Source organism: Calypte anna, chromosome 12 (genome assembly GCF_003957555.1).
Source record: "Calypte anna isolate BGI_N300 chromosome 12, bCalAnn1_v1.p, whole genome shotgun sequence".
In the NCBI taxonomy this organism is placed as follows: Eukaryota; Metazoa; Chordata; class Aves; order Apodiformes; family Trochilidae; genus Calypte; species Calypte anna.
This window is the reverse complement of record NC_044258.1, coordinates 15,582,590-15,603,260: the sequence shown is the minus strand read 5'-3', so window position 1 is coordinate 15,603,260 and position 20,671 is coordinate 15,582,590. Positions and strand designations below refer to the sequence as shown.

At 43.5% G+C, this 20,671-nt stretch overlaps 1 protein-coding gene across 2 annotated transcripts in view; it reads left to right on the top strand.

Annotated features, from left to right (window-relative positions):
- Nucleotides 1–20,671, top strand: part of LRIG1 (leucine rich repeats and immunoglobulin like domains 1) — an 86,357-nt gene that overhangs the window by 24,085 nt on the left and 41,601 nt on the right. For both annotated transcript variants that reach the window (XM_030458196.1, XM_030458195.1), the window contains exons 2-3: nt 9,623–9,694; nt 14,593–14,667. In XM_030458196.1, the coding sequence (XP_030314056.1) occupies nt 9,623–9,694; nt 14,593–14,667 (147 nt within the window). The remainder of the gene's footprint in view (nt 1–9,622; nt 9,695–14,592; nt 14,668–20,671) is intronic.

Sequence of the window (20,671 nt, the reverse complement as noted above, 5' to 3'; positions counted from 1 at the left end):
TAATGTTATCATTACATGTGGTTATATTTCTAGCATTTTGTTCCAGGACTTCCTCTAAGACTGAACAAATTGAGTCAGTTGGATGCAGTACAGCTTCCAATTTGGGGTTAGAAATCCATTAAATTGCTCGGTGCTTTATTGGCAGTACAGAAGTGCTTGGAATGGAAGTGCATTGAACATTGATTATTTGAGAGAGGGTGGATGCTGGTGTAAACCACACACCTCCAGCAAGCCTGGCCAGGTTAAGTTTTTCTTCTCAGCTTAAAATTTGCATGTTTTGCCCTTATAATGCTGTTCTTTATTTCAGAGAAGAGCTATTTTTAAACTTTAAAAATGGAGAGCTGCCTGCAATGTGTGTTTCACACCTCTGGGGTATTAGAGCTGGCTCTGCCATCAACAGTGCTGCCAGCTGCCCCGTGGGTAACTGGTCCTTTAGCTGATGTTTTGGGGTTGAATGCATCATTCCTTTCCACACAAAAATTCTTTGGATTTGGTCAAGCTTATTATTTCAGTCCATGGCATTGAAAAGTGCCAGAAATGTCCTTGTTTGGGCAAATTTTAAATTGAGTAAGGCATGGCAAGGAGTCCAGTGTTGTAATTTCACTCGGACTGCTGCTAGGATCAGGAATGGATTTATTTCCACTGGAGGAAGCTGCAGAGTTCTCAGGGTTTTGTGAGACTGGAGTTACTGCCATGGGCTAGGAAGAGGGAAGCAGGGCCAGGAGGGATGCTGATGCCCAGCAGTTCTTGCCAAGAAATGTCTGGTTTTGCCCCATTCTTCTGGGGGCAGGAGGTGATGCAGCCCATCTCTACCCTGTTAGAAGTGCAGGAGAGGTAAGAACAAGCTGAAGGAAGAATCTCATGTTGTTTTTCTAAGGTTTTTTTCTCTCCCCCAGCCCCACAACTCCTTTCCAGTCTGGTTTGAACCAGGGCACAAATATTCCTGTGTGCCTCTTTGGAGCAAGCATGGTTTTTTGGGGGGTTGTGGACATGATTGGGACCACTTGCATCCCCAAAGAGACCACAGCACATTGCAGCTCTGTGTTTTAGGAAAAAATGTATCCTAAAGTACAGGTTATTGCATATTACTGAATGATTCTTGACTCGGGTAATCGTGGCAACTTTTAAGCAGAGTTTGGGGAGTTTCTGAATTGCTTCTCTTCTATCTGTACTGGACTTGTAACCCACAGCTGAATTTTGCAGAGTTGTGGGGAGGTGGGTTAGGTTGCCAGCATTTCAACATACAGCTTTAAGGCTTTCGAAGCATCTGAAAAAGCCAAAGTTTTAACATGGTTTATCTGCTGTGAGTGCTTGTGGAAAATTGTGCAACTTGGAGATGAAAATATTTACTCTGCAGAAGTAGCAATTCTTGAAAACGTAAATAGCATTTAGTGCTGGATCCCTGGAGTTCTTATCTGCTCATGGAGGCTTCCCAGTTGTTCCAAGGTAGATATCTATAGTTAATCCTCAGTAAATTAGTTTAGTATGTTGAATATACAGTGGGGAACCTTAATTGAGAGTGTTAGTAAAGAAGTCATGGCCTTTATCGATTTACTGGAGAAACCCAGTGATGATGGAAGCAGGAGCAATTTGTTTCTCAAGTATTTTTTTGTTTATGAGCTAGGACTCCAGCCCTTGCTTCAGCAGCTTGAGAGCAAGTGTGCTTTGCCTTGGGAAAGTGGCTGAGCAAGAAATTTGCCATCAAATTTGAATAGGGTGAGAGTGCCCTTGTGCACTGGAGCAAACAATGTGCAGCATTTTGGTTTTAGGATATGTCTTTCTCATTAGTAGGTAGCACTGTTAATTAAAACACTAAACCCAGAACAAACCCTGTGGGTGTTTTGGTGGATGAAGGGTGGAGTTTTATTTGTGGGTTAAAAACAAACCTCCCACATCCTTATTTTTCCTTCCAGCTTCTTCCCTGTCACAGGTGGCAAACCAGGGTTGCTTTATGCTAAACAGCTATTTTTATTTAGATGTCTGTGCCCTTCTAGAAATGTGTTTTTACTTTGAGGCAATCCTTGTGGCTGATAGCTCAGTGTGTTTGGGAGAGGATCAGTCTCCAGGCAGTGCAGTTTAATAGAAGCAGCAAATAAAGTGAAAAATTGCTGTAATTAAATACTGCCTGCTCTAACTCTTACAGAATCCCCTGTTTCCTGCATACAATGCTGCTTTTGACTGGGCAGTTCTTAGGAGTCCAGGAACATGCAATCCTAACGGGAGGGTTTGTAACCTCACTACCTGCAGGCTGTGTGGCTGCTGATAGTGTTTTTTTTTTTTTAAATTAGCAGAGAAAGCATTGAATACCTTGTCACTTGTCATTTATACTTGCTTTCTTCTGCTGCCTTCTGTTGGTTTGGGTCCTCGTCGTCAGTCTGGTTCTGTGTCCCCAGCCACTGGCACTGCTGGGGCCATCTGTAGAGACAAGGACTTACAGTCTTCCCTCTGCCATCGAGGCCATTGGCTGATTTTCAAATTACTTCACTCCTTGAAATCTCAACTTTAATTTTTGTTGGAGTGTGAAGCAATTGAAATACTGAGAAAACTCTTGGTGAGTGGAACAGGATCAAATCCTGGTGAGTGGAGTATCCTCATCTCTGCTGATGCTGCAGAGGTGTAGGAAGAGGTCTGTAGGGACCTGAGTTACCCAAGTGCTTTGGTGTGGTGTCTTTCTGTTATGTGTGTGATTATGTACATTAAAATGAAGCTAACCTATCTATCTTTAAAAAAAAAAATTAAAAATGGGGGTATTTGGAGGTGATGGTTTTCCAAGCAAAACAAAAAAAGCAGAACTCCAATTTTCCTAAGGCTATTAAAAGAGGAAATGGGATCCTGGGTTTTGTCAAAACATATTTGTATAAACTGAAAAGGGCCTAAAATAACCTACACTGCCTTTCTTAAAGAGACAAATAAGCCTGTAAGAGCTCATTGCTCTAGGAGCTGCAGAAGCCCTAGCAGCAGCATGGCATTGCCCAACTCTCCTGCAAATGACTTCTCTACTTTCCAAGCCACTGAGAGTAAAGTTGCTCTCTTATGCTGCCTCTTGGATCTGAGGAGCTGACAATGCTAGAAATATTTATTTTCAGCCTTGTGTGAGCAGGCAAGCTCTGGTGGCCACCTTCCAGGCTTGTAGTTTTGTGTGAGGTGTGTGTTCTCTGCATGCTCATGAGCAGGAACAAATGGGAGGAAGGGCTGGGGCTGAAAATGTGTCCCTGAAAGTGACTTGAAGATAATTCCTTAACTCCTTGAACTGCATCAACCACATGCTAAATGAAATTGCAGTCTGGCACAGTGATTCTCAGTGATGTGGTTTTAATTAATATTCTGTGCCTTAATGACTGCATGCATCTGCTGGAATCAGCATGGTATTGATTCTCTTGGTGATCATGCTACAGGAATTTCCTTTAGATAGGCTTGTTGGTCATGACTGAGAGTGATTCATGGTGCAGTTTTCTTGGTGTCTGGATGACCTCTCAAAGTTTGTCTTCACTGTCAAATTAGCTCATATTATGGCTTGAGGGTTGCCCTTAAGTTGACTCCCTTCTGCACATAAAGCCCCTTATGTGAGCAGGCTATTAACCCCAGCTAATGTGATGCTGCTGCTGCTGCTAATTTGAGCTAGGGCAGAAGTAAAGCCTGAGTGAGCACATTTGCTTAGCTGCTAACAGGACCTCTCAGTGATGGGGAACAGCTTTCCCCACATGGGTGCTATGTGTCCTTCCTGTGTCCTGCAGAATCCCCTTCTCTCCAGAGCATTTACCTTAGAGCAGCAAGCTGGGACATCCATCTCTGTGCTGCTCTGTGCTTTAATGCCTCTGTCTCCTTTCAGAAGACCTCAGTTGTTAGTGCCTATCAGTTTAGCAGGCAGATTCAAAGGAAACCCAGGAATGGCTGTGGTGGGTTGGGTGAGTGATTCTCCCAAGTCTGCACTTAGGATCCTGGCAGTGCATCAATCGCTTCAAAGTAATGGGCAAGAAATCCTCCAGAAGGAAAATAAGGACTGCATGTCTAGTATGTGAGAAAGCTCCTTCTGACACTCATCACTGTGGTGGCTTATGCAACTCCATTTAGTGGCCATTTGTTCTGGGAGAACTAAAAACATCCCATGTAAGGTAAGGTGTTGCCATGTAGGAGCTGTGGGGAGCTGGCATTAGCTGTAGTAGCTGTTTGACTGCTCTTGGCTCATGAGAATAAAGTTTGGACTTGTCCTGAGCCCAAGAAGAAAAAAAATGATGAAAGCTCCTGCTTTCTGTCCTTAAGAGTCCATACAGACACCTGAATCCTTGGAGTCTCTTTGATCTCTTTGTGCTTTGGTGTTAAACTTTGCATTTCACTGCTTACAAGGAGTCTGCCACATCTCTGAGAGCTCCCCAGCTTGTTTAAAAGAAAAAAAAAAATCATGTGCTTTCTTCCTTGCACAGCTGTATGCTTCTAGCAAGGGCAGAGTGTTCCCCCTCTGGTTCCCCTGGCCCCCATCCCCAAGCTAATTCAGCTGCAGCCATGCTTTTCATACCCAATCAAGTGTGTATGGGGCCTCCATTCCAGCTCTGTAAAGCTATCTACAAACATGTGGGAAGAGGATGGTGCCTATTCAGTAAGCTGCAGAGTAGGCAGCTATCTTTTGACAGATTAGCCAGAGGAATTTCTATTGCAGGGCTCGATTGTTCTGGGCCCTCAGCTCCCTTTTGTGCTGGAGCAATGAAAAGTTGTGTTATGACAATGGTTGACAAAGTGTTCAATGAAAGGCCGTGGTTGGCAGGGCCAGAACATGAAGCCATCCTCCTCTTCTCCGGTGCCTGTCATCAAAAGGTGCAGAAACACTTTTGACACAATCTTCCCCACTGACAGATAAATGGTTTTGACTTCAACCTTCCCCTTTGCTGAACAGAATTCAGCCATCATCATGGTGAACAGAGACCAGGAGCCACATGTCTGGCTATTCCTTTGCCTGGCGAGTCACCAGGCACCTGTTTTCAGAAGAGGTGTTCTCTCTGTTGGCCACGTTCCCAAAGCAGAGCCAAAACTCAGCTCCCTGTCTACCCCATACCTTGCCCAAGGAGGCAGGATTGGCATCTTACGGTTCAGAGAGCTGACTGATCCCTCCTTGCTGGCAAGCAGGTCTCTGTGACAGCATTATTACCTTTGGGAGGTGGTTTCAAGGTACCTGCTTCTATTTAACAAGGCTTTCCTTTCAGTCTCTGCAGTGCTCAGTGATCCACAGTGCCACTTGCACAATGCTAACTCAAGGCAAACACTGCTTTCTTATTTAGAGACAGAAATGGATGAATAGACAAAACAGGGCCTTTCCCATATTGGTCTTACAGGCTCCGAGTTCCTGATTATGGGCATCTTAGTGGCAAGAGGGGAAAACCCTGCATTGTTGGATAAACCAATACAAGGAAGACTTGAAGTATGTAAAGGATAAATAATGTGCAGAGCACTTCTCATGCCATTAGGTCAAAATAAAAACTCCATGAACCTCAGAGTAGCTTCTACTCAACAGGGAAAATTCAGTATGAATGCTAGGGGCTCCTCACATTGGTGGCTCTGCTGTCTTTACCCCCTACAGAAGTTTTTAACCTTTGTAGGATGCTTCCCTGAACTGACAGCCCCAGCTCTTGTCCAGGGTTTATGTTGGTTGTCTGTTGAATTCTGCTTTCTCTCCACAATAACCTTGGAAAGATCAAAATACCCTCCCATGAGTAACTCAGAAGCAATGTGTACCCATGCAGACAAGCAGGCAGGACACTGGGCACTCTGCTCTCTGTGGGTATTCCCATGTTTGGGCTTGGCTAACCCCATCTGGAGATGTGGGTGCCAGGAGATGGGGTGACAGCACATCAAAGATGTGGTCTCTTGGGACTGGAATCAAACACTGTAGATGGTGCTTTTTAATCTGTTGCTTTGAAGAGATGCCCAACACCTGAGATGGCTTAGGGGAGTGCTCATTTGGGAAGGGACAGAGTTTTGGCTTGGGGTTTTTAGGGTTCTTTTTCTTTGAAAGACATTTTAGAATACTGGTGGCAGAAGCATTTGCTCTGTGGGCTACTGCCTGACATCAGACCAAGTGGCTCCCCAAGAAGGAATGGTTTCTGTGCTATGGGACAGCAGAAATGTGACTGGTTCCAGCAATAGGACAACTGTGCCCCCAAGCTTGGCATCTCCAACCATCTTACATTCCTGGTCTGCTTGGTCTGCAGAGGCTGAGCTTGAGGGGATGTTCCAGTCCCCTGCTGTACACTGGGGACCTGTGTCTAGTGGTGTGGGACTGCCATGCACCCATGACCTCAAGTTTTGAGTTTCCTTCTTTATTTGCATTACTGGAGCCCAACCAAAATCGAGGCCTCATTTCATCAGCATTGGGCAAAGGGGGACAATACCTACCTCAATTTTATTTGCAGTTTAAATAGACAAGACAGACAAAGAGTGGCTGTGGAAACAAAAGCTGTGGAGAGGTGATGTGACATGACCCGGTCACCCAGCAGGAGATGACAAGAGCCAGGAGTAGATGGAGGTTTCCTGACTCCTTGTCCCAATGATCTATCTATTGGAGCACGTTAATTTGTTCTCCCATTTGAATGCTGTGACTTGCATGCCAAATAGTGTCTAGTGAGGGGATCTGAGTTCTGGGAGAGAGATCCTTTGATTGCTAATGCTTCAGGCTAAAAATCCTTGTGCATATTAATGTAAGTTAAAATACAGCTGTTCCAGAAATTGAGTGAACTGTGTATTTTGGTGTATGTTTAATTTCAAGTCTCTTGTTTGTTTTGCATTGAATGTATTTCTAGCTTTCATTTCCCCATTGATTTTTTTTTTTTTAACAGTGTATTGTACTTTTGGTGAGGATAATTAGCAGCTGGAGTAGATAGTGTTGGGAGAATTAAAGATTTTGACATCCAGGAAGGTGGAGTTCTGTGTTTCTGCAGCAACTACTGGGAAGTTTTTCTGATGCTGGAGTAGGCAAAACAATGACTGGGCTATCTGAAGAGCCAGTTACAACTTTGATCTTCAAACTTCTTGAATGGCAGCAACACTTACCAGGAAGTCTCTTTGGATGAGAAACTGTGGCCATGAAATCCTTTAAATTATGAAGACCTTTGTTTTTTCACTTGTGGACTTCTGAAGCTCATGGCAGCATCACTCAGTGCTTGAGCTCTGGCTAAGCCAGGGTTCTGGTCCTCAGTTTGGTGCCTGTAATTCTTGGATTCATAAAATATCCTCCCAGTCTGTTGCAGAGGAATGTTTTGAGGATAACTACTTTACCTTTGCAGCAGTAGAAGGCATAGAAATACATGAAAAGAGCTGGATTCATGTACAGTCATGACCGTGGTTGTCTTTTCACCCCCTTAAAGTTTGTCACTAGTATTTCTGTGTCAGCTTTATCTTTTATTATGTTGAGCCTGTAGGACATTACCTGTTGTGTTTTCTCTTTTTGCCAGTACATCAGGCAGGGACAAGCTCCAACCTGATCTTGCTGTGTGGTTTTAAAAAAAAAAAATTGGTAGTAATGTAATCTGTGGGCAAATTGCACTTTAATTTGTAATTGTGCTATGAATATGGACTTGGCTTTCAAATACTCTGAGTTTAAACTGCAGTTTGACTTTTATTTAGATAAATGCCTTTGTGCTTATAGTGAAATGGGTATCTGCTGTAGGCTGGTATTGATTTAAAGGTCTCTAGAGTGTTTTAAAAGACAGTAGGGGCTTACAGGACAGTGTATTTTAAAACTAGATGCTTGGTTAGCTTTTACACTCCTGTGTAGCTTCAGGTCTAAATTGTATTGCATGTCAGCCTGTCCTGTTGATCTGTTGAACCTGTTTTCAGTGCAGGTATTGGGAAAAAATTGAACATTTCAGGCAAGATGTAAGGAGCTGTCTTCAGACTTGACTGCTCTGAAATGATGCACTTGAACTATTGAATGGACATGAACTATTGAATGTGTGCAAAGAAAAGCTTTGAGGATTTTTCCATAAGTGCATTATAGGAGACCAGGTGATCAATAACAGCTTTTTAGCTCAAAAAGAGGTCTTCATCTCTTCCTACTAATTGTAGGGTATCCTAATACTAATCAGGTAAACTTATTGTATGACCTCTTGGGTCACAGAGCATGGGTGACAGTTCAGTAAGTGCTGGGATGATCCTCTTCGGGTTCCAGACCTTCTTGAGGTATGTGGGGACAGCTTTAAAACAAATAAACAAAAATATATTAAAATAGTGAAGATTGGCCAGCTTTCTAGTCAAACTGGCTTGGTGGTTTGAATAAGCACCTGAAGGTTTGAGAGCTTATCTAGAATCAGGCCACAATCTTTTGGGTCATGTTCAGAGGTGCAGTAAGAGGGTGTAACCTCCCTGCAGAGGAGACAGGAGGGTTGAATTTTACCCAGGATAATAGCCCAGAGCAGGGTGTGGAGCAGGGTAAAATTAAAGCAAGTCCCCCCTCAATTTCCTTACAACTTCTTGTGGCTGCTTTTCTTGCTACCACCCATCAATTTGCCACCTCCTTCTTCAGATTACACACTTTCAAGAGCATGCCAACACTGCATACATCATGTTAATTAGACCATTTGTTAATTTCCGCATCATTAGTCACTTGGTCTTAATTGATCTGTGCTCTCCAAGTTAAGTCCCTAGCTGCAGGTTTGACCTGTCCTGTGGCTTTGTGCTGATAGTGCAAACCTAGGAGACAAAACTTTGCATTGCCTGATGCTACAGCAGAGCATGGCAGAGGTTTTGCTTGTGGTTTTCACACTCAGCAAGCACTTCATTGGCATTTTTTTGTTTGCTTGCTGCCCCTAGCAATCCTCACTGTGTGTTCCTTACAGAATGCTCTGGCTGTGTTTCCAATCAGGGATGTCCTGTGAGGCAAGTCTGCTCTCTCCCGCTGGGTTATTTTCAGATGATACTGCACAGTTTATATGATATGTACAATTTATATTTATATTCTATTCTGTCCTCTCCATCAGTGAAATGCCAGGATCTAGATTTGTAGTGTCCAGTAGCTGGAAAGCTTTGGTTTAGATTCTTGAAGAATAAAGTATATACTAGTTTATGACTAGCTGGAAGATGTAATCGCAGTGATTTTTTTTTTAAAGCCCCTGTATTTAGTGATATACTAATAACATCATCTTTTTAGAAGATGTATGATGTACTTAGTTTACACATAATGAGTGTATGTACCTGTGTGCATTTTTGCTTGTGAATAATACACAGTGGTGGATAAAAAAATGCCCTATGTGAATGTAGCTATAAAATATTCAGCAGACTGTTTGTTGATTGTTTCGGTTCAGACTTTAATTTGTCAGGAAATATCCTATTCATCTGTGATTAGTTTTGTGGTTATGAATAACCAATAGAAGAATAATAAATGTAATTGTGTAATATAAAGGCAAATTAAAACCACACTAATGCAGAAGAGGAAAAACTTGGGGAGAGCTAGATAACATTTTGATCATGGACCTAAACTTGTGTATTCAGCAGGAAAGTGCTGCTCTGTCATGTTTAAGTGCTCTTGTTAAAAACAAACCCACCCACCCAGTGCAGTCTGGAATAATTAAGATGACTTTTTTGCTGACCACAGTAACTGCAGTATGCTGATCCCATTGTTTTTTTTTTATTTTAACAGAAACCTGAGCTACAACAAGTTGACAGAGATTGATCCTTCTCCCTTTGCAGAGCTGTCGAACCTCCAGGAAGTGTAAGTATTCTTTCAGAGGTTTTAATTTTATTTTGTCAGAGCAGCTTGTGGGCCAGGAAGAAATTGTATATAGTTTCCTAATATAGTATCTTCCTTAAGCTAACCCATATGAGCAGATCTGACTTGGTATGGAGGTTCGTTTTGGTTTTTTTACCCTCCATATTGTACCTGTGCTGGTTTGTGTTTTGGTTTGGTTTTTTTAAACTACTCAATTAACAGAACACAAAATCCCAATTAAAACAACACTGCTGTTATTGGAAATCATTGGAGTTTGCTTCCCTCTTTCTTGTGCAATGCTCTGAAGGAGCAGTTCAGCTAACACACCTGAACATACACACAAAGCTCCTTGCTGAAAGGATAACCCTGAAGCAAGTCAGAACAGCCTGGATCATGATACCTGATGCCAACCTAACTCAAATCTCTCAGGAAACAAAGGTGTAGTGTAGTGGGTAACAAAGCACTTAACTGTATCTCTTCCTCTCTGACATTTGTGCTCCTTTTGGAACCAGAACAAATTCTGTTTCAAGACAGCTGGGAGAGGCTAAACCATCATAGCTGTCTTCTGCTTTGGTGAGGAAAGAGAAATCTGGTGAAGGTCTGAGTGGCCATGCCAGAACTCCCCTGTTGGTAAAGGAAACCTTGTCAGGGAAATTGTAGGATTTCCTAGCTCCTGCTATGTGTAAATGCTCAGCAGTTACACTGCCAGAGGAGCTGTGCTTGTCAGCTATTCACAAGTGATTCCCAGAGCCTGATTTTGAATTTTGAAAAACGAAAGTGACAAAGATTTCAAGTGGTGGGTTGAGGTAATGAGCTCACATTTGAATGCTGAATTGCTGGCATACTTGAGGTTTGGGCTCTGAAGAGCTACTGATGCCTCATGGGAAACTGAGAAAACATTTCCTTTCAGAAACAATGCTGTGCTCTGTGTATATCGTGCATTTTCTCTTGTCCTCTGTCTGTTTTCATTAAGTGTTGGCTCTCAGGCTCACGGAGGGGCCAGATCCTGTGATTCTTAAGTAGGCAAACCAGTCTGCTGCAAGTGGGAGTTCTGCCTGCCTAATGTCTGCAAGATTGGACCATGGGGATTAATGTAGGATCTCTTCCCTGCCTGATTGCCCCTGGCTCTCTTGCTTACACAAATAGTCGAGACTTGTTAGGGGTCACAATTAAGTGAGGAATTTGCATCAAGAGTGACTGCAGTGCTCTGCAATCAACTTCATCAAGATTATCCTAGAGAGCAGTAAGGGAAGGGAGAGAAGCAGTGCAGGTGGGCAGACTGCTGCCTATATGATCTGTTTTCTTAACTTTTCTCTAAATCACAGAAAGCCTTAAATTGCTCTGTGCTTAAAGAAGAGAATTGCAGCTCTGATCCCATGAGACTTTATAATTATCCTAACATGATCGTGGCTTAGCAATAGCTTTTATTTGTGGAAATGCCTGAAGGCATGTGACTTCAGGGGCTGTGGAGGAAAAGAGGATGGCTTCTGATTCCTTAGGTAGCTTCTTGTGCAGAGCTGCATGTGTTGAGGGCAGGGCAAGCCCTGCACTGAACAAGTCATCTGCTAAAAAAAGATGTCAGGGTTTAAGTGTAAAGTAATGGTGCAGGTAAGAACTGCTTGCTGTGTCAGAAAGGCAGAGTTAGGGAAAAGGAAGAGAGCAGAGGAATGAGTAGGAGGGAAAAGGAGAAGTCAGAAATGGGTGACTGGAAGGGAGCAGAGCCTGGAAGGCAGGCTCTGAAAAGTGTGAGGGAGAAGCTCTATTAAAAGCCCTATCTACCAATCTGTGTTGCTTTTGAATAACAGCTAAACCACAGACCACTGAAATAAACTGCATTTCAGAAAGAGAACCACATCTGTACTTCTGGAGCATCTCCTTCCTGAGGTTTTTTTTTAAACACTTTACGAACATTCATGAAATAGGCATCGTGCTGTGGCATGTCTTGAGAGCAAGGCAGTGTTTTGTGCTGGGCAAATCAAGTCAGCCTCAGGGATAGAGATTGCCCCAAATAATAGATGCATTGATAAGACCTGAAACCTCCCATGATGCTTCAAACACTGCCTGTGCTTTCTGAACATTACAGATGGGACTCAAAGCACAATGTGTGTGTGTGTGTTTGTGTGTCTGCATGTAAATAGGTAGTACAATATATTCTGAAAACCTTTTTTTCTCCCCTTAATTTTAAGAAAATTTCGGTAAATTAGAATATTTGGATACAGTCTCTTGCTTTATTAATAAAATACAATGTATTTACCCTAAATTTTTCCCTTTCCCTGGTTTTGGGCAATTGTGGCATTTCTTTAAGAACCCCTTTTTTTCCTGTCAAAAGCTTAGGTCTGTGTGGGATGAAATCTAGAAAGCCCATGATCCGACATCCTCTGAAATAAGGAGCTTTGTGCTGATGGAGTCTCAGGTGCAAAGGGCTCAAGTGTCACATAGCTTTCCTCCTTCAGAACACCTACAGCTTTTTCTCATCCCCTTTTGGTGGCTCTCTCTAATGATGCCATTCTGAGGTCCATCCATTCTCATACCTTGGTTGAACGGGTGGATGGAGGGTGCTGCTGCAGGATAGGGCCCCATGGCCCTTTCTGGGGTTTCCTCAGGTCATATGGAGCATGGGATCTATGGAAATCATGGTCCCATGGCTCTATGGTTTTCCAAGCTCATTGGTAAAAAAGAAACAGTAACTGTGCTGAAATTCCTCTCCAAACAACTCACCTTTTCTAAAGTGCCTTTCACTGAAAGCTCTGGAGAGCTGTGCTATTTTTGAGCAGGCTCCATTTCAGCTTGACACCAGCCTGGCAGCTGGACTGTAAATATTTTATATGGGTGCCCCCCTCCTCTGCTTTTGCATCCAGAGGCAGCAGGTTTGTGTTGTCAAAGGGGAGGGCTGGGGAGGAGAAAGGAGACTACAATAAATTTGAGTCTAGCTGCTCTGTTTTGGGGTTGGCTTTGCTCTTTGTTTGGGATTTTTTCTCATTCCTTATCATGGGGGAATATGAGAGGGAAATCCCAGGCAAATACTCAGCTTGGCTGCCTCCTGCATCAGCAACTGGTGCCTGTGAGAGAAAATGAGGTGGGAGAGCCACTTCTGACCAGACAGGAGGCTGAAAAATGAAAACCACACTTATGTCAGAGGAGGCTCTGACCAGTCTCTAGGTGCTGGTTGGTGTTACCGCTTCTAGCCAGTCTCACAGAAAGTGGGATTAAAAATCTTTCTCCTATGCCTTTCTCCAAGATGCTCAGTTGGATATTAATGAAAAGAGGGCACAAACAGAAGCTTTTCAGTGCTCTTTCCATCTTGCTTTGTACCTTTGAAAGCTCTAGACCTTGCTATAATACGAGCAACAATGAGCTTTTAGTTGCAAAGTGGAGCTCCTTGCTGAATTGCAATGCAGTTGCCTTTCCCCCCCCCCCCCCCCCCCCTCCTTGCATTTTGAGATCCGGGTGTAATGTCAGAGGCAGAGGAAAGCTTTTATCCCAGCAGTGCCTGGAACTCCTTATGAAATCAAATACCTTGCCTGCTCTCAAGAGAAGCCAGAAGGAAGTTCTGGGATGGATGTCACGCTGCCCTCTCCCACCTGCCAGAAATAGTTTTAAAGGAAAGAAGAAAAAAAAAAATAAATTGCAACTTAGGGTTGTCCCCACTCGTGCCCAGGGTTTAGCATGGCTCAGTTCCACCACACTGCTCTCCCAGACTGCCAGGAAATGTTGTTCTTTACACACCTTTGAGGTGTCCTGTGAGAAGGCAGCAGCAGTGACAGACCCAGCCGGGCTCTGCCTCAAGGAGCAGCTGAGAGAAGGGGACAGGGAGGCTCCTGGGGAGCTGCCATAGAATCATAGAACTGGCTGGGTTGGAAGGGACCTCAGAGATCATCGAGTCCAACCCTTGAACCACCGTTGAGGTTGCTAGACCATGTCACTGAGTGCCACATCCAGTCTCTTTTTAAGTATCTCCAGGGACGGAGAATCCACTACTTCCCTGGGCAGCCCATTCCAATGTCTGATCACCCCTATGCGATCAGCCTGGGGCGGCCTTAATGGCTTTAGCGTGCAGTGGGTGGGGAGTGGGCAAGATGGCAAAGAAATTAGGTGATTTTCAAGCTGCCAGACAAAGGACTGTTACAGTAATTAATTGACTAATTCACCATACAAACAAAGGCTCTTTAAACCGAGGATGAGCCCGTCACATGGCAGGGATCTGTTGTCAGTCAGAACAACACTTCATGCATTAGGGGGATATTTTGGTACTGGTGTTTCCAGGAGCAAGGCCCCTGCCAGCCTTTTAGCCCTGGGGGGCTTCACAGTGCTCCCCAGCCATCTGACTGGAGCATGTCACCTCATTTTGGTTGCATAACTGCAATTTTGTGTGTGTTTTGCTGCCTTTGTGGGGCTGCCCTTGCAGGAGCTTGGCCTGGTGGAGAGGCCTGCTGGGCCCTCGTGGCCTGGCCTGGCAGGGTGAGCTGGGGCTGCTGCTTGGGGAGGGAATTAAATTCATTGTCTTGAGACAACGGGGCCCTTTGCTTTGTGGTTGTGGGTGCAAAGAATCTTCTCCTGTATCTGTTAGGCTTGGGGGATCCCTGATGGCTCTGGAGACTTAGCTGCCGGAGGGCTGTGGCACAGTGCCTGCCTTCATGGTGCTTGACTTGGGTTAAGGGAGTGGGTGGAAAGAGAGAGGGGGAAAAAAAAAGCTTTGTTTTCATAAAGAGGATATGGTAGGACCAGTTATGGTGACTCTCATTTATTAAAACATTCGTGAGGTAGGGTGGGAGTGTCTGCTAGGATTCTGTTCCCAGAGAACTGGAGGGGAGGGGGGGATGAGGGACAGGTGAGGAAGCCCCATGGCTGTCACCTCCTCTCATGTGCTGCTTGCTTCAACAAATGATTTCTGTTTTCTGCAGGCGACTGAACAACAACGAGCTGACCTCCATTCCCCCCCTGGGACCTGCTGCCTCCAGCATCCGCTCCCTCTACCTGTAAGTTGCTGCTTCCTCCATTGGCTTTTGACTGTTTCTGGCTGTTTGGATGTTTAGCAGTTACTGACTGACAGTTTCATATATGTCACACTCATTTTTGCTGACTGCAGATTTCATTATCAGGCTTGTTGGAACCTTAATTAAAAAGCATCTTTTGGAGTAGTATGGTTTGTGTGGGCTCCCTGTTGTTCTTATGGTCAGTGGTAACATGTCAGTAAACTTCATGGGTTAGCTGTATATTGACTAAATATTTTCTCATCTGCCTTTGGGTTTCAACCATTATGTCATACTTATGCTATTGAAAGAGTATGTAATTTTACTTTTCTCTTTTCTTTTTTTTCCCCCTTTGGCCCTGTCCTGATAATTTCCTGTCTCTTAAAGCCAGAGACTGTTCACATCTCAGTCTTTCAGGGAACTCATTCCAGACGTGTTTTTATGGTCTCTTTCAAAACTCTTCTCTCTTTTTACTTTTTCTTTTCAGAAGGTGATTGGTGATTGTAAGGCTGGGTTTGCAGAAGCTTTGATGTTCCTAACTTTGGTAGTTTAGGTGTCTGCAGAAGTGTTAGACACCCCAGAGTCTTTGTACCACAGAGGGTCTCAGGTTGGAAATGCTGCTGAAGGGAATAAAGACATTATAACATCAAACTACTTATACTTTAGGAGTGTGGATTTCTAAAATTATTTTTGCATGTGTCTGCTTGTAATGCACACCAAGAAGGAATTTTGCTGAGGTATGCATGATACCTCCCAAGTTTCTGTGAAGGGGAAGTGGTTATGGCTAATGTGGACTCCAGCAAAGTGCTCGAGCAGTTCAAGCAGTGGTTTCCAGCATGCATGGCAACGCAGTGCACATCTGCAGGCAGGTGTCCTTATTTAGTGTGGATTTACTGCTTCTTGTAGTGGAATATGTCTGTGTCCATACCTCCAGGTGATTGGCCTCTCGTGCTCCTGAAGCTCCAACTTACTCCAAGACAACCTTGATTTGTTGACTAAAAATACATTCCTGTTACTTAAATCAAGGACAGAATTGAGTGAAACAAATTGGCACTGTTCCTGCTCTTCCATTAGGCAGTGTTAAAATACTCAAAGCAGAACTCCCTCACTCTTTTAATTCAGTTTAGGGATCTTAGCTTCAAATTGGTGTCCATATCTCACTCCTGGTGTGAAGTGAGTTTAGCTTTTGTTTGAGATATAGTGTCTGATATTCTTTGGGGGGGGGGGTGTACCCTGTTCCTGCAGAGCTCACAGAGAGTGCTGGATCCAGCAAGTGTCTCTTACTCACAAGCAACCACTTCACCTCGAGGCTGGAGGGGGTGATTTTTGTCTCAGCAGTGACCCGACCTATCAAATGTGTTGCATGAAGTTGGTGTGAAACCATCTTGGTTGATTTCTGCCTCCTGCTGCAGCTTCTCCCTGCATTTGAAGTCTGGATGTGTGATCTGGAGGCTGCAGAGCAGGGCACTGACTCCTCCTGAGTCTTTTTTTAAGGAACTTTCCCCTGACATGAGAGACCATCTGCCTGCCTCTTGAACTGAGCTTACCAGGGTACTGCATAACCTGGTGTGTTATGCACTGGGATTCAAAAAAACCCCAGAAATCTGATTTATGGATGGAAAGCTTGCATACAATTTAACATCCAGGATATAGTTTTAGCCCCTCCACCCCCCAAATCAGCTTTTGTTTCTCACAAAGTCTATAAATGATCCAGGTTTCACAACCCCCTGTTATTTTTGCTATTAATTTAGCTGTTGGCAAAGGACCAAATTGCTAGAGCTTTAGTTTTCTTACTCCTGAAACAAAATAAGTTGTTTGGGAAGAAGGAATAATGACTGGTGGAAGGCAGTAGATTTACAGCTCCTCTAAAATTTCAGAGTGGTGCAGAAGGAAGGGGAAGGTACAAAGCCAAATGATAAAAGGATGGTATTCTAAACAGACCTGCTTAGTATCACTTTCCAGAAATCTGTATTGCTTTCCTCAGCTGCTACACATAAATAACTCTGATAGTGGGATTTGTAATGCTGCTGTCATACCTCTGCAAGAAGGATCTCTTTTTTAGCTTGTTTCAGAGAATGCCACTTTTTCCTCGTTTGTATTTCCTTTTAATTTTTATCAGAGGTAAAAAAAAATCTGAAAGACATTTTAAAGTACCTACTTTAATCAATGTTGCTGACTAACTCACATTGGAATGATTTGCTGAGGAAGTGAAGCTTTCTCCAGCCTTGGAAGTCTTTAAATCAATTGGATGGCTTCCTAAGAGATGGCCCTTTAGTTCAACTTTAGGTTAATGGGCTTGATACGCAAATTATTGGGTAAAGTTCCTTGGCCTTATGTGGTGTAAGGAATCAGATTATATGATCATACAGGTTTCTTCTGGCCCTTCAAATCTGTGAAGTAATAATCTGGGAGGCTGCCAAACCAAACCCATGGTGAAGACTCATAACGAAGACTGTGTATCGAGAAACTGGTTTATGTTTAAGTATATAGTGTTACAGTGTATTCTTACTGCTGAAGAAAAATAAATACATTTCCTTTTTGGTTTTTTCCACTGTTTAGAAATGTGTGAAGTGTGTTTACCTCACAAACCTCTGAAGTAGGTTTTGTGTATTGCATGTGGTTAAGTATTTCCAAAGGGTTGTGAATGTATTATAAAAACAAGGGTTGTGTATTTGTCATACAAAACAGCCTTTTTGAATGATTAAGTAAATCTACTCTTCCTAAACTGGAGAAGAGTCTTTTTTTTCTCATTTTGGTGCTGGGAGAAAATAATCTGCCATGCTGCCAAAATCAAATTTTCTATAAAGGTTTTTTAAGGTGCTTGACCACTTTGCCTTCCCTATTTTTGAGTTTCCCTTACCTATTTCCATCACCCAAAACTTTCTTGACCCCACATATGTGCAGACCTTGGCTAAGTTATGTATATATGTAAGCATGTGGGAATCTGTTGGAGGGAGAATTCTCAAGGCTTTCTTGCAAATCTTTGTTCCAAGCTGCAGATGGGTGCAGGCATAACATGTGTATCAAACATGTGATGCCCTAATGTACTGCCATGAAGTTAAGTTTAATAATTCCTTGAAGAGTCAGTTTGTTTGCCTTACATGTTGAAAAGACTGCCAAAGTCTTCCATCTCAACAAGAGCAAACATAAGGGACTTGATAAGGCTTTTAATAGAACAGAAGGGAAAAATAATCTATGTATGGGTTACCAAATAAAGACAGATATTAAATGCAGACATCTGTTAGTGCAAAGAAAAGCCAGGAAATTCAGCTGGGAGGGGGAGAGAGAGACTGAATCTGGATTCATTCCGAAATTACGTTGGAGTAGCTGAGAGGAGAATCTTGCCTGAAATTCCCACAGCATTTGTAATTTAGCTACAGTTCCTAGACTTGGACATTTGGGAGTTGATGGCAGGATGTTTTCCTTGACATGCTTTTGGCTGAGGATTTCCCTTCCCAATGTTCTGCTGCAACTCTAGTGTGTTAACTCTGAAGGTTCTTGAGAGGACTCTTACCTGATCTGGTGGGGAAGGGGAAGATGGAGGAAACCATTTATTTGCAGCAGAACTGAGCCTGTTTATATCCAGCTTCCTCACTAACTTGTGTGGAGAATCTGAAGAAACCTTTCTAGCATGCCAGTGAAGAAGAAGACCTGAGCTGCAATCAGCTCTGTGTTAGTCTGCTACTACAGGTTTCCTACAAACCTCTGTGCAGGTGCAAGCTCAGCCCTTACTGTGAGGCCTGTCTGCTACTGCTTCATGCACCTCCATGTGAGTAAATGCATCCTGGAGAACTTCTGGGATGTCTGCATGGGCTGATGGAAGTGGATCCTTGTCCTCTGCCCTGGCTTTGGGGTGGCCAGCCTGATTCAGTCAGCATCCTCCAGTACACGAACACCAGCACAGGCTGTAACACGGGTGGAGAGCCTGCTAACCAGATCACTGAGACAAGCATGGTAAAGAGAGCACACTGTGCCACATCCTTAGCTGGCTAAGAATTAAGGAAGTTACCAGATTAAACACTCAAATATAACTTCCATGTCTTTCACCCTAAGTCTTTTAAGCCCCCAACCATTTAGGAACAAAGGGGACAGTGACCCGAGGCAAGTAGCTGTATGTTAGCAACAGTCTGTTTGAGGTGTTTTGGCCCCATGATCTTGTTCTGAATAAGCACAGATAACAAGGAAGTCAGAATAGGGATTTTTGGAGCAAAAGAGTGTGAAATAGGATTAGCTGATTCACAGAGGATGCAGTGACACTCTGCACTGTATTAACTGAGGAAAGTGAAATCAATAGGACCAGCCTGCTGCCAAACTGAGCATAAAAGTCTCTTGAAGAAAATCAATCTTCTTTACAGGCTCATTAATGTAAAGATCAATTCACATTAAAATGTAATTAAACAGAGAGGGCTAATAGGAGAAGGGTAAGTGATCTACTGTGCCACAGGCAAAATACATCATGGATATATGGAGAATTGGAAACCGGGAGTGGCAGGGAACACACTAGGTCTGCTTGAAAGGACTGGGAAGCTCAGATGCCAGCTGGGGCAATGTGGTCCTCATGAAAAGGAGAATATTCTGGTATTCCATCTGATGTTGGCAGCAAGAGGGGTTAGAGACTGCAGCCAGTAATTTCTCCATCAGGAGTAATGTTTCCATTTGAATTGCATGGTTTCCTGGGGAGGTCCCCACCTCTTAAGTGGTGGGGATTTCATTATAATTCTGGTTAAATGAGGCATTGTTAGCGACCCTTGTTTCTTGTTTGACTTTGGCATTAATTTTCATTGCATCTCATTAACCTTTGTACAGGTTTAGGCTGGTCTTGGAGATCCCTAATATGGCAGAATCATGATTGTGCTATCACTCCTCCTCCTGGAGCTGTTCTTCATTCTTTCTTACTGAAGGTTTGGAAAAACAGCTGTTGTTTCAGTGCTATTTGCAGTACTGTTAAATGAGGTTTTTAGAGCCTCTTTCTAAAGACCCATTGGAGTCTTTGAGCTGCAGTTCTGCTTCCATCCAAGCCAGACCTGTCTTACTGTGCTCTGATCTAAGTGTGATGTAGCAAATACATCTTTGTTTCCCCAAGTTTTTGCCAGAGGCTGAGGTCGTGCTGAGATGTGCTACTTCAGTTTGTCCTTTCTTTTGAAGTGAAGATGGTGAAGACTTAGTTGAGTACCAGGAGAACTACAGCTCAAAACTGTGCATCTGTGCTGTTTATAGAGTACATCTGAGCCTGAGCTGTGTGTGAGCTCACTTCATGTTCCTGACTAGGGCAGAGTATAAACCTCTGTGTAGGCAGTGTTGGTAGTTGGAAAGTTTGGGCTTAAATGAAGAACTGTGGTTTGAGCTCACCTGATCCTACACATGGATGGATGGATGCAGTGATCTTTGTGGCCTTTTCCAAGTTGTGTGATTCTGTGTTGCAGCCTCAGAGGACACTTGTGGCCTGGGATCCTGCTGCTCTAACTGCTGTACAAACAAAACAACTGCCTTGACCCCCAAGAGACTTAGTCTGCAAGTCATCTTTCCTGGAGTCAAAAAGGGATGATCTAACTATTAGAAATAAGGAGAATACTCTGTTAATTCCATCTGGGTCACAGCAAGCAGTTTTGTACTCGTAAGCACAAAATCCAGATGACTCAGATGCAGCCGTGTGCAGGGTCCAGTTGAAGTCAGCAGGCTCTGCTTGTGTGCAGGACGTGTCTTGGGCAGCTCAGAAAACCACACTGCCTTCTATGCTGTATAATTAATTACTTTCACAAAGAAAGCTTTTTCTGGTAAGTAAGGCAAAGTGGTGTATGCAGGTGGAGACCCATCAGTGGGAACAGATTCACCCTCCACCCCTGCTTGCATCACTTCTGTGGTATAATGTCTGCAGGGACCAATTCCTCAGTGTTTACTCAGGCAATTCCCCTCAGAAGCTGGAGTGAGTGTTGCTTTCTGAGTATTCAGTCCATGCTACAGGGTACAGCTTCTACTTTTGGATGTGAATACATCAGTGTGGAAAGGTGAA